A 13,427-nucleotide genomic window follows, 5' to 3' on the forward strand; every position below is an offset into this window, starting at 1 on the left:
TCATTTTGTAATCATCACATTCACGCATATAAAAGCAGTTTATAACATTTTCTTAAGCACTCTTATTCTATTGACTAGTTCTTGCTTTTTAATAATATACTCAGTTGGTTCGAGGGCGACCTAGATCGAGGGCCAAGGTTGCACGTTACATTGGTTTGCTTTACTTTACAGTTAATTTCTAACTTCAATTCTCATATTTCTCAGTTTGTGCCTAGTAAAATCACATATCCTTAAAATCACTTACAAATTTAATTGTTATCCGATTTTTAGGGTTAACAAAGAATATATCATATTATCAAATATGTTTGATAAGAGAGTCAAAGTTTGAATTTTCGATTTTTCTTAAATACCTTTATAAACAACCAAAAATTGCAAATAATAGGAAGGCTGGAAACTTTTATTAAAGCTCGCCATCCCAGAATTGGTCCGCGGATTTGTATGGTCCATCTGGATGAACAAAAACCTCAGTTTTGAATCCTCTGCATTGAGGAATCTCTTGAATTCGAGCGATTTCTTCATTACTTAGTTCCCAATCCAAAATTTGAAGGTTCTCTTTCATCCTATCCTTGTTAAAACTCTTCACTAATACACTTACTCCTTGTTCATATACCCACCTCAATGCAACCTACAATTAAATATCATGATAGATACTTAGATAAAGACTAATAGCCAGTTTGGCTGAGCTTTATTTTGCCAAAAGTATTTTTTTCCTTTAAAATTAAGGTGTTTGACCAAACTTTTAGAAAAACAAAAACTATTTTTAAGTAAAGCAGAAACAATTTTTTAGAAGCGTGGAAAAAATAGCTTCTCACAAAAAGTATTTTTTCGAAAAACAATTTTGATAAGAATACACTAAAAAATATTTTTTAAAAAGTTTTGTCAAACACTAATTACTGCTCAAAATTTTTAAATTAATTAGTCAAATACAAAGTGTTTCTCACCATAAGTAATTTTTAGAAAAACACTTTTGACAGAAAATATTTTCTAAAATAAGATGATTTTAAAAGTTTAGCCAAAGACTATAAGTCTGATATACTAAGAAGAAAAAACTGAAGCAAAATACCTGTGCAATGCTCTTTTGTTTATGAAAGGCAATGTCTTTAAGGACAGGGCTTTGCATTACAGCATGGTTACCCCATAAATGCATCCCATTTGATCCAAGTGGAGACCATGCACTTACATGTATCCCTTTCTCCTTGCAAAACTCTAACATCTTGTCTTGCCTCCATGTAACATGCATTTCCACCTGCCAATTAATATTAATCATTTCTCTTACACTCCTAATTAGCGGTGGCAAAATGACTTAAAAAAATTGTTATCCATTTATATTATCTACTAAAAAATAAGTTGGATAATTATTATTTTTTAAAACGGGTCAAATATGGATAAGAATTATATTATTCACTTAGAAAATGGATAACCAATGGATAAATAATAGGCTTAACTTTTACATTTGTAAAGACTCAAATTTGGGGTTCCTTAATTTTGGGAGACTAGAAATTTTCCCAAAAATGATCATATTCAAGAAACCATGGATAATATGGATATCCATATTATCTGCTAGTTAACCCATTTTTTATCCGGGTCTATTTGAAATAACCTCTCTACCTTCACTGGGAACGGGTAAGGTCTGCATACACACTACCCTCCCCAGACCCCATATGTAAGAATATTCTGAGTATGTTGTTGTTGTAATCTATTTTTTTATCCGTATTAAATATGGATCGGGTCGAATAATTTATTCATTTTGCGTTATCCGTTTTTGATCTGCCCATATCCGACTGTCCCGTCCGCTTGTCATCCCTACTCCTAATAATATTCTCTCATTGATGAGAATTCCTATAAATACACTTCAAAACAATTGAATATTTTATGTAGCACAAATGAGAGTTAAAAGTTCTATACATTGACGGTATAAAAAACACTATCATATCAATTATAAGATAATTACACTGTAATAAGCATTAGTTTATGACCTGATTGAAATAGAAACTAACATACTGTAAAAGGTTAAACCACACCAATAATGAATTTTTTTTTACACTTAATGTATACTATATAACTTAATTCTTTCCTTAAAGTAATTTAATGGGTTGTTCTGTTTGGTATCCCATCTTTGATGTTTGTGCTCATTTGATCCCATTCTAGGAACTTTTTAGAACCCTATGCAAGCAGGGGCAGATGCACCATGGAACGATGAATTTATGTGTAAAAAATCATTAAAATTATTATAAATAGTAGATATAAACTCATAACTGTAAATGCTGAACTCATAAAATAAAAATTCTAGATCCGCCTCTATTAATGCAAGCATACCTGGTTAACGGCAGGAGGAATGATAGCATGGTGCAAGAGTTGAGAGAGTTTTGTGCAGCTGAAGTTGCATACACCAATAGACTTTGCCAAACCTAACCTGTGACATTCTTCCATTGCTTCCCATGTTCCTCTCATGTCAAATGGAATTACATCCTCATTTGCAAACTTTATCTCTTCATCATTACCCTTTTTCATCGTTACTGGCCAATGTATTAGGTATAAATCCAAGTAATCCATCCCCAGCATCCTACGAACATTTTTTTCACGTGTGATTAAGTTCTATACATCATGATTGTGTACAAATTATTCACACAATCAAGTCACTCATAAGGTAATTATAAGTGAACTTCTAATTGACAACTTGGTAAAAAGTGATAACTAACTGCTATCACATGTTAAACTACATTGATAATATAAAAATATTTGACATTCATTGGGTAGATATTAAATGTAAAAATAAATAAATTAAAACTAGCTCCAACGACGACTCTAGGCTATTTGCATAGATTCGGCTAGGGCTGTGCATGGATCGGATCGGATCAGATTTAGCATATTTCGGATTTCAGATTGTACAAATTAAAATACAATCCGAATCCGATCCGAATTAATATCGGATCGAATCGGATCGGATTTTTGAATTTCGGATCGGATTATTATGCAAAACTCATATTTATATTTTCTTTGTAAAAGAGGCGTAAGACGAAATTGGACAAAGAAAAGAGAGTGAATATAGTAAGAAAAATTCATGTTTCTGTAATTATGAGAGTACTATGGTGCCAATATAGCTAAATCTAGCAATTGTAAAGGTAATAACTTGAAGGAAGATATAAATAAAATACTGACTATCTGAAATTAAAGTTTAATATTTATACATGCCCTAATAATTTCGGATTTTGGATCGGATCGGGTTACAATTATACCAATCTGAATCCGATCCGAATATCCGAAATTTTAATAAACACAATCCGAAATCCGATCCAAATATCCGAAATCCGAAATTGAGCGGATCAGTTCGGATTTCGAATATTCGATCCAAATGAACAACCCTAGATTCGGCTCTTTCTCTCTCCGTATATACAGGGGGAGTTTAGTGTACCGGGATACCAAAACTTACGCTAGAGTTCTTCTGAGGGCGGGAAGAACAAGGTTGTGGTGTGTTTCGGTGCACCATAATTTGGAGGTAATGAACACTTCATTTCGGCTATTAATTAGTCCACGTTGAACCGCTGCTGCCACTGCTAGGCCAAGTGCCTCCTCAGAGCCATAGACAGCGGCCGTGTCAAAGTGTCGATAACCGGCTTCAACGGCACCTACAAGTGTGGGGACTAATTCATCCAATGGTGGTAGTGAAGGTGCTGTTCCCATACCTATAAGAGGAATTTCATGGCCAGAATTCAACTTAACTCTTGGGACTAATACTTGCTTCATATCCATAGCTATGACTAAAATGACTAAGTACTCGCTGACCGTGTGTGTATTTATCTCAACCAACGTCAAGAGAACATTTGATAAAATTGGAACGACTTAGCTAGCCATTTTAATGTGCAAACCATGTTAACCTTATCTTGTTGAAGTGATAGATTTGATGTGTGGTGGATGTTGTCCAAAATGAACCTTTCCCTCCTTTCAACCATTTGTTCAACATAAATACTTGAACTCTAGCTAGCATCAAAAGTCATGGTTGTAATTTTCCTCCAAAATGATAGAGAGAGGCTTTAGGACCGCTGAAAATATGTCATAACTTAACATTGAAGAGGGATTTGTATTATAAACCATACGTTATTGTACAGATCAGCATGAGTGTACTACAAATGGTGATACTGGACCACTCTGATATTTTTTCTTTCCTTTTTGTTTCACTATTTATTTCAAGTTCTTTTTAATTACTTGTCAATTTTAAATCGATTGTTAATTTGTTTAACCGCTTCTATTTATTGGTAAAACTTTGCCTATATATAAGTTTAACAAAGTATATATGAATATTGAATATATCAACTGAAGTCTGAATAAAGGAGAAGGTTACCTAGCTATGTTAACTATTAACGTAAACTTATTCTACTATATGAATTTTGAATACTAAGATAGCAAATTTCACCCCATGTCACAACGCTAAAGACTTATGTGTTTATATTAATTCAATAAATACATAACACGTATATTGTCATATCAGTATTATCACTAAACTAAAGTTAATTAATACACATTGTAGGTGTTTACCTTTGCCCATGGCAGTTTCCTTAGGTCGGCTAATTTAGGTATAATAGTAAAGTCCATCCTAGAAATATTAAGCTGTTTGGAATTGAATTTAGCGGAAACGTCAAACTTGGCTTGTGTGTTATTGTTCTCCATTGATATACTATAATGTTTGGTGAAAAGTTATTTATAATTTATTTTACCAATCGACATTAAATGATGCCAAATTTATCATTAACTTTGCTTTATTCAGACAAAGTTATAGAGATATAATCAAGGCTTCCTACTAAAAATGTTACCATGACTTAATTCTTGAAACAAAATACTCATTCATTGAAATTCTTTCAAGTTTAATTTTTTTCAACATCTCATGTTTAGTACTAACAGTCAGAGAAGCATAATCAGATATTGAACAAAATTAAGGAATCAATATCCGAATTACTACGGAAAATTAAATAATTTGAAATTCCTACCATATATAACAATGCCATTCTTTTAATAAGCATTAACAACTGATAGAAAAAGGCTCATAATAAATCGATCCATGGATCTAAACAACAACCAGAATCACTTATTGATCATATAAAGAGTAATTACTTAAATTACAATACATCAAATAGTACCACAGAGAACTAACTAAAAAATCCTCACATATCCTCACACATTAAAGCACAATCCGCCTGAATAATTTACTTGAATAATACTCCTAATTGTTAAGCAGACATACATCCAATACCATATCTAGTATTGGGAAAAACAAGAAAAAGTCCACTGCAAATAACTCCCACCATTAAAGGAAAACTCCTCATAATTTCATCAAGTTCTTTTGCATGTCCAGGGAATAGACAAAGCGTCACTCTATGATCCGAAAAAGCAATCGCCACAAATACCAAAACAGACATCATCGCATGCACGAAATCCGTAAATCCCACTACGTACCTATTAGAAAAAGTAAACAATAAATTAAAACATGAAATAACGGCTTTGAAGTGTGAAATCAACGTACTACAAGAAAAATAATGCTTGTGACAAAAGAATAAAATCTTCACATATATCAATCCACATGGATGAATTCTGACATAAAAATTGTCACAAAATTGTGACAGACGATCTGTCCGTCATGTATATTCCGTCAAAACTATCAATCCACATGGATGAATTCCATCATAAATGTCACAAAATTGTAACAGACGATCTGTTTGTCATATTTATTCCGTCAAAAAATATCAATCCAAATGGATGAACATAAAAAATGTCACAAAATTGTGACAGACGATCGGTCTGGTGATATATATTCCGTCAAAAGTATCAATCCACATGGATGAATTTCGTCATAAAAACTATCACAAAATTGTGAGAGGCGATCTGTCTGTCATATATGTTTGATCACACATATTACCTCTCATCTTTTGGCACATCCACACCTAGTCCGGACTTGAAAACTTTCAATCCTCTTGGTGTCACAAATCCATAGTAAACTTTCCCGTCGGGTCCCCGAAAACTATCGGTAAAATGGAAGAAGAAGCAAGACAAAGTACAAAGGCCAAGTAGTGTTAAAATCATTAGTGTAGTGACAGGGGAACAATCGCCTTTGCCATAGACTGATGGAAGGACCATTTCAAAAGTTAAAAGTGTGCCTGTTGGCAAGAAATTGACAAGCAATGAAGTTTTTGAGAGTGTTTTTTGAACCCCATTTGCCATTGCTCGTCTTTTCTTGCCACCAATTGCTGGTTGAGGCAATTCGGGGATCGGAACATCGTTGTCTGGTGGTAAATTAGTAGGGTACATTGATGTATCGGCACGTTTTGATGCACTGTAAATTTTGATCCCAATTCCCTCAGTACTTTGCTCCATTTTTTTGAGATAATAGAGAAGATTTAGAGGCGTTGAAGATTGAAGGAATAAGGAATAGTGATAAAATTTGAAGTTTTTAGGCAAAGATCATGAAAATGTTTATAGTATCGTATACTTGGTTTAATGTACTTTTTGGTTTATTTATAGTTTTGGGTAGGTAAATTAAATGGCGTCAACAATTTTTGAATTTGGTTAACGTTTAGTAACTAACTTGTTTCGAATGGTTGCCACCCGCAAACTATTCCTCTAAAATTCAAAATTTGCAAGTCCTTATTTTGGTAGTTCCTTTTTTTTCGTTAATCACTTTTTAAAAAAAAATTATTTTGCCCTTTGTTTTTTATTTCGAGTGAAATCTGTAGATGCCAGTCCTGAAAGGGCAACGTGACTGCTCTCCCTGTTCCAAAATGATTGTGGTATTATCACTTTTAACCCGCGTTAAAAAATATTTATATTTGATAGCCGAAAAAATATATAAAATTTGTATAACTTCTGTATATAACATATAAAATAAATTTTATATATTTTTTCGGCTATTATTTTTACAAGGTGTCATTTTCTAATGTCTTATCAAGTTTTGAAAAATATATCTTTTTGTATGGTCCATATGGGACGAGGCAAAGTGACTGCTCTCTCTCTCTCTCTCTTCCAAGATGATATCTCACGAGTCCAACAAAATAAGTATTGAATAAAATGAATTTATCTATGTTCCCCTCAAGGAAAATAATAAAAGATATTACGAATAAACTCCCACGTTAGTAACTAAAATGACTGGGAGCCTACATATAAGGTGTAGGGATCTCTTAATGGAATGGGACATTATGGTAAAAAACTATGCGACCTTGATCCAAAATGGTTAATATCATACCACGCTTTGAGTAACTTTAGGTTGGTTTAGCCCAACAAAAGAGCTTAAATTTATGAGCAATGACTGAAATTATTTTTTCCCCATCAAGTTAAAGTGAACTAGAACAGAACCTGTAGTCTTAACTTAGTAACCTAGAAAATATCGTAAATTACTTGTTGTAATAAGTTCAAATACGCTGAGGGGTCGTTTGGTACACGGGATAAGGTGGTATAAAGTGTAGTACTAAATTTATACCGTCAACCAAACATGGTATAAACTTAGTCTCAGACTTAATCCTGGATATCCCATCTTATCCCACTTTATCCCATCAAACTTGGTATTATTTTATCCCACCTCTCAGGTGGGATAAATTAGTCTAGGGATTATAATCCTAGGACTATTACTCCCGGAATAATTTAGTCCGTACACCAAACGACCCCTACTAGCATAGAAGTTCTTTACAATCTAAAGTCTCCATAAGTTAACTCCACAATAAAATCTACTATTAAGGTAGTTACATATGCATCTATTTGACCCCCAAATGAGCAAGCTTGTAGAAAAAGGTAAGAGCTTCAGACTCCTGAAAGCTATACAGAATTCACATAGAAAAGAAGGAAGAAACTATCTGGGCAGAAAACCATGGCACGAAATGGCAATCTCAAAGGCTTGCATTCTTTCTCCTCGAGCAAAACCATTGCAATCATAAGATGAAATCTCATTGATGTTGAGATCAACACAAGTCTGCACAAGTTTCTCACCAACACGTTCCGCTGCTTCCTGTGATTGAGAGGGGCAAAGTCAAGGGATGATGCTATGACTTGAAAATCCCATAATGTGTTGGAACAAGAAAACTGAGATCCCATCTTCAATTATAATTTATGGTCTCAATATGCTAAAGATACTCACTACAGTGCTGCATGGTGGATCACCCCGGATTGATTTTTGCAAAGTGCTCCCATAAAACAAAGACTTCTTATTTTGGTCATCTACCAATGTAGCATACAACTGTTTTTCTGAGCAGAAGACTGAAAGTCTTGGTTTTTCAGGAGTTCCATTAAACTGCCAAGACCGAAGAGAAGTTTAATGAGATTACAGTGAATCAACAAACTTATACATATATGCTACATATATTTGTGTTTGTGTGAGAGAGAGAGTTCATGATATGATTTTAGAGAACAGTTAAGATTAAGCATTGCATTTGGCAAGCCAAGTGGTAGAACAAATAAAGAAAAAAGGCAAACAAACTTCATCAACATGGGACAAGCCAAAAGACAATTGCAGAGAGCTTGAAACAAGCCCGAAGATGAGAAGCAAGTTTAAGCCACAACTTTACAAACGAAAGGGATAGAAGGATGACAAGGGCAAATGTTAAAATGCTCTACCTATTCCTACTAGACATAGAGATACGCAATGTTTTAAGTGTCATGGTGTGGGTAATATGACATATGAGTAGCCTAATAGAAGAGCCATGTTGCCAAAGTCAGAGGCGGATGTACTGTATATGTTATAGGTTCATTAAAATCCAGTGGCTTTGGCTTAAATCATGTATATGTGGTTAAAAATTCACTAAAGAAGTACAAAAGACAGATTTCGAACTCATTAAATCAAATGGGTTGTGGTAGAATCCCGAACTCGAATCCATAAAGTTCAAATCTTGGATTCGTATTTGGCCAAGACCCAATGATCCTTATGTAAGGGGGTTAAGTATGAAATGCCAATCCGGTAGATTAAAAGTCAAAGTCATTGTTGGCTATTCCTATACAAATATGCCAAGAAACCAATAGACTCTTTGCATTTACCTTATTCAGTTATGTACACTTATTCTCTTCCTAAGCAAAGGTTATTAGTTTGTGCTCAACAATGTATGATCTTAAAGCCTAGTTACAGTTGATCTCTTGCAGATTAAAGCACTAAATGCATCATTCGCAAATCTATTCTCCTAAATTAGTTTCTTGTTTCTGTCCGAACAACGAAGAATTGTAATTAAACCCATCAACTCCGAATCTTGTTCACTAACATTTATCTTAGTGTCAGAGGAGAATCCAAGTTTTGAACTTGATAGCTTCGACCTTTAAAGTTCTTAGCAACGAACTCATTGTACTTTTAAAATTATGGGAGTTCAGATCTAATATTTGTTGAAAATTTGGTGGGTATTCACATAAAAATCTATACGCTGCGTTGAAATACTAGATTCGGTTGAACCTGGTGCTGAAGCACTTAATCACCTGCTTAGTGTAGCCAATTGTAGCGCATATATGGGGCTACATCAGATAGCTTAGTATGCCTCACAATTCACATTATTTTGCCGGGAAAAATAATCAAGAGCATAATTTAACACATACCTTTTTTCTAATTCGCCTATTTCGAAGTTTAGCGCCCTCAGTCCGAGAATTAGCTTTAGCCGTGGCTTGAATAACCAATGGCTTAACGTCTAAGCCTACAAAGGATAATGTAGAAAGCTAAGTACACAGCAGAGTAAAATATATTTTCAAATATAAGTGTTGGACTTACTTTTATTTTGGATAGGAAGGGTACATAAGTGATTAATACAAATTCCAAAGAGCCCACAAGTCTTTATTTGTAGCGAACACACATTACCCAGAGCCATAGTTGTCATTCTTACCGCTAGTTTCCCAAATATTTTCACTTGCTAACAGAAATTACAGCAGACCCACTTCTCCAAATGGGACATTTGTGTGATTAAAAGCTAGCACGGCTCACTGGAGTAACCACACGCTCTTTCGGGAATTTAATCAAACAGGTTGTGTGCAAATACACCTTCACTTTTCTCCACAAAATATGAGAATGGAGAAGCAGTCAATTTATGGACTCAACGAGGAGGAGGAGTATATTGGGTTTAGGCCCAAAATAAGTAGCTTGAAGTCCACGAAGATCCTTACTTCTCTGTAATAGAAGTTGAGAGAAAAGAAGAGATAAATTAATGGAAAGGGCGAGCAGTAATATAATTGCTATTATAGATTGCAACTAGAGTTCCCTGTCTCATGTATTAAGAAAGGAGAAAGTTAACTTTAGAGGTTAGATTCCAATTAACAACCTCCAGAAACAAATACTACCCAATTCGTCTCATTTTATGTAACACTAATTGCTTATACGTTCAAAGGAAAAAAAATATTTTTAATATTTAAAATAATTTAAATTAAAACTTCTCATTTTATTCTTAAAAAAAAGATACTTTTATCATACCAACCCCAAGTTCAAAAAAATAATATTTGTTTCTTCATCTGGATTGAAATGGATGAAAGTAATACACCTCATAAATTGTTAAATTGAAATGGAGGAAGTAATTAACTTTGTACTCTAATTATATTAATTTGAACTTTGAAAATAAGAAAACTTTTTTATTCGAAAATAAGGATTAGGTAAATAGGAAACTATTGGATGAAAATAAGGATTAGGTAAATAGGACACTGAACTGTTAAAGATGCCACGCACAATCGTAATCGGAATTCTCCTATTGATTTAGAAAGAAGAGAAGTTGTGGGTTTAGTCAAAGAAGAAAGAGAAGATAAAGTACAAAGATGTTCACGTTTGAACACAATAAGCTAAACCCAAATTGATATTTGGTTTGTGAAATTTCAACCTTGCCCTTAAAGGAGATCAAGCCACGTGGTTCACAATCAGGCCATTCAAATGGCAATGCAAAGCAGCAAATATATCAAAGGGAACTTTCTAGACTATGCCAGCTGTTTATTTTGTTTTCTTACATTGTACAAATAGTAACACAAAATCTGTTATAGATACATATATTGTATAGTGCCACGTATAGACATAGTACCTAGGACAATTTATACATAACAGGGACTCTGTAAAGATGAATATAATTAAAATTATCAATTAGCAATTAAAATTGCTTTCAAAATATCTGTTCCCTCCTTTTATCGTATCAGAGCAGGTTGTTTAACCTGCTAAAGTTTTTGAACATTACTAGATATAGTTCTCCCTACATATATACATTTTGGTGATTAATGAAAAATTGTTTAGTTATACCAAAGAAATATCTATCAGTTAATTTGTAAACTAGCTCAGGGGAGTTTGGTCAACTTAAAAAATGATCAAAAATCACACAGCTTAGAAACAACAAGTTAAGGTTATTTTAAATTTTCATCCACACGGAAATGGGGCAACTACATGTTTCTTTATATCTGAATTCACTACTTTTTCCTAGCAAACTTTGTCAGTATTAATTTCCTCCATTCAACAAATATTAAAAAGAGTAAATTCTTAACAAACAATTAATGGATAGAATCTCACATAACCAGTTATGATTTATAATGCTTAAATATGAAAAGGTAGAATATATAGATTTAACACATTTGAGGGTTAGTTATAGGAGAATTTTGTCTAACGATTTCTCATAAATAATAAGAGTCAGTTATCTTTTTTCTTTAGTAAAAAAGCACGGATAGAATACATATAGAATATACAATTGAACATTATGCATCCCCCATCAAAAGAGATGCATCCCCCGCACCTCGTCAAACAATTGATACGTCAAAACCTACGTTATTAGAGCCTAGTACGACTACAGCTTTAGCAATAAGATAATGTTTCATATCGAAATCAGATAGAAGAACAAGTCAGTCAACCATATGTTATTATTAACTCTCATCGTGAACTAACCCAAATTATCATTACGAAATCCTAAATAAGGAAACTCATTAGTAACAACCAGCCCAAACTAAGTAGTAAACTCAGGAGTCAAAGAAAGGGAAAGAGGAGAGAAACGCAATGGAAGGGCCGTTTGGATTCGCTTAAAAAAATTGACTTTTAAGTTAAGTGCTGGAACTTGTTTTATAACTAAACAGTTACGTATTTGGATAAAAATGCTGAAACTTAAAACAAGCTGATGAAGTGTTTGGTAAACAAATGCTGGTAAGCACTTTTTCTTGTTAAAATGACTGAAATATCCTTAAAGTTGTTAACATTATAAAGAAGATGATGACTATAATATTATATTTTTCGTTCATAACTTCAAATTCAGGGGTAACACGTAAATTCATTGAATGATTTGATTTTAGAATATAGTTACACCAATTTTAAAAAAAGGAAGAATTCAACGACCAAAAAAATTAAATGTTATGGAACCAAAAAAAAATGCCAAAAGAACAATATTTTAAAAATATTGAAATGTATCAAACATTATTTAAAAAATTATTGTTTGCTTCACGTTAAGAACTTCAAGAAATTGACAAATATTGGAAGATGGAGAAAAAAAATAGTATGTTGTACGGTTTTTACTTGGGGGTAATTTCGGGATTAAGAAAAATTATAAGGGATAAGAATGTAATATCCTTGGTCAAAGCAATATGGCTTTTAAGCCAATTTAGAAAAAGTTGGGTTTTCCAACTTAATGATTTTGGCTTTTTTTAAGCAGATTTTAACTTTTTTAAGCCCATTTTTTGATTGCCAAACACTTTCACAAGTTAAAAACTGTTTAAAAATTGACCAACTTTTAAGCCCATCCAAACATGCTCAAAATCAGGTCCAGTCATTTTCTTAAAGCTGGGCTCCAAATGAAGTCTAAACGGTAAAAGGGCGGGGTTAATTCAGGAGTAAATGACGTTGTATGGCCGTCCAAATATTTTAATAGTCCATATTTTTATTTTTGACCCGAAATGGCCTTTAGGCCCAATTCTTTTGCAAATTGTAACCATAATTCCCAATGCACTTCTCTTCCCAATTCATTCTTATTTCCTACTCCTCCGGTTGTTTGTTATTTTCCTCCCATTTCCATCATCGATATAATCACCACCAATCCAGCTTATCTACATCGCCTTCCTTACACCACAGCTCCAGCTTATCACCATCACTGATCTCCCTACCACCGATTCACCATATTTCCATAAGTAAATCTTCATCTCCCTCTCAAAACACACTCAAATCTCAACCTCAAAATCAAATCGACCAACAACCACACTTGCGAATATGAAATTTATAGAAATAATTTTTCTTTGCCTAAAACATCTCCACCACTACCTCTAACTGATGATAATTTTATTATCTTCCATGTTACTTCCTTCCTCTTCAATAAAAGTCATGCAATTCTAAATCTGTAAGGAATTATAGCAAATACTTGGCTAGTGATATATATCGGCCATGGCTGCGATCAGATAAAGACTCTGGTGACCTTACCTTACGCTTTCCTTTTCGACTCCGACTTTTTTTGCAGCGACCTTACAAATGTTATGTTGTATAATAG

The 13,427-nt window shown here is 33.5% G+C and overlaps 3 protein-coding genes across 4 annotated transcripts; all 3 read right to left on the minus strand.

The window, feature by feature from the left end:
- Window positions 1-263: 263 nt before the first annotated feature.
- Window positions 264-4,053, minus strand: LOC107783069 (rhazimal reductase 1). Its single transcript, XM_016604034.2, has 4 exons — window positions 3,431-4,053; window positions 2,317-2,563; window positions 1,064-1,246; window positions 264-625 (listed from the first exon to the last, which is right to left on the minus strand). Exons 1-4 carry the CDS (start codon window positions 3,748-3,750, stop codon window positions 401-403), a joined length of 975 nt encoding a protein of 324 aa, XP_016459520.1. The 5' UTR covers window positions 3,751-4,053; the 3' UTR covers window positions 264-400.
- Window positions 4,054-5,076: 1,023 nt separating this feature from the next.
- On the minus strand, window positions 5,077-6,454 carry LOC107783066 (protein DMP9-like). The gene is made up of 2 exons (XM_016604032.2): window positions 5,909-6,454; window positions 5,077-5,448 (listed from the first exon to the last, which is right to left on the minus strand). Exons 1-2 carry the CDS (start codon window positions 6,361-6,363, stop codon window positions 5,223-5,225), a joined length of 681 nt encoding a protein of 226 aa, XP_016459518.1. The 5' UTR covers window positions 6,364-6,454; the 3' UTR covers window positions 5,077-5,222.
- Window positions 6,455-7,349: 895 nt separating this feature from the next.
- Window positions 7,350-10,776, minus strand: LOC107783070 (uncharacterized). Of its 2 annotated transcripts, XM_016604035.2 has the most exons (5): window positions 10,642-10,776; window positions 9,719-10,111; window positions 9,550-9,644; window positions 8,114-8,266; window positions 7,350-7,984 (listed from the first exon to the last, which is right to left on the minus strand). In XM_016604035.2, exons 2-5 carry the CDS (start codon window positions 9,822-9,824, stop codon window positions 7,829-7,831), a joined length of 510 nt encoding a protein of 169 aa, XP_016459521.1. In that variant the 5' UTR covers window positions 9,825-10,111; window positions 10,642-10,776; the 3' UTR covers window positions 7,350-7,828. The 2 variants fall into 2 exon arrangements, with proteins under 2 accessions (XP_016459521.1, XP_075104290.1); XM_075248189.1 differs by having other exon boundaries at window positions 9,719-10,758.
- Window positions 10,777-13,427: the final 2,651 nt, after the last annotated feature.

Source organism: Nicotiana tabacum, chromosome 24 (assembly GCF_000715075.1).
Source record: "Nicotiana tabacum cultivar K326 chromosome 24, ASM71507v2, whole genome shotgun sequence".
Classification (NCBI taxonomy): domain Eukaryota; kingdom Viridiplantae; phylum Streptophyta; class Magnoliopsida; order Solanales; family Solanaceae; genus Nicotiana; species Nicotiana tabacum.

Bases quoted from the DNA above. Each gene is read 5' to 3' on its own strand.
- LOC107783069 (XM_016604034.2), bottom strand. From the start codon at position 3,750: ATGGATATGAAGCAAGTATTAGTCCCAAGAGTTAAGTTGAATTCTGGC. The intron at 1,247-2,316 runs GTATGCTTGCAT...ATTAATTGGCAG, and splicing joins TTCCTCCTGCCGTTAACCAG to GTGGAAATGCATGTTACATG. The intron at 626-1,063 runs GTATTTTGCTTC...ATTTAATTGTAG, and splicing joins AACAAAAGAGCATTGCACAG to GTTGCATTGAGGTGGGTATA.
- LOC107783070 (XM_016604035.2), bottom strand. From the start codon at position 9,824: ATGACAACTATGGCTCTGGGTAATGTGTGTTCGCTACAAATAAAGACT. The intron at 9,645-9,718 runs GTAAGTCCAACA...TATCCTTTGTAG, and splicing joins CCTTCCTATCCAAAATAAAA to GCTTAGACGTTAAGCCATTG. The intron at 7,985-8,113 runs GTGAGTATCTTT...TCTCAATCACAG, and splicing joins ATCCACCATGCAGCACTGTA to GAAGCAGCGGAACGTGTTGG.
- LOC107783066 (XM_016604032.2), bottom strand. From the start codon at position 6,363: ATGGAGCAAAGTACTGAGGGAATTGGGATCAAAATTTACAGTGCATCA. The intron at 5,449-5,908 runs GTAATATGTGTG...TTTTTCTAATAG, and splicing joins GATGTGCCAAAAGATGAGAG to GTACGTAGTGGGATTTACGG.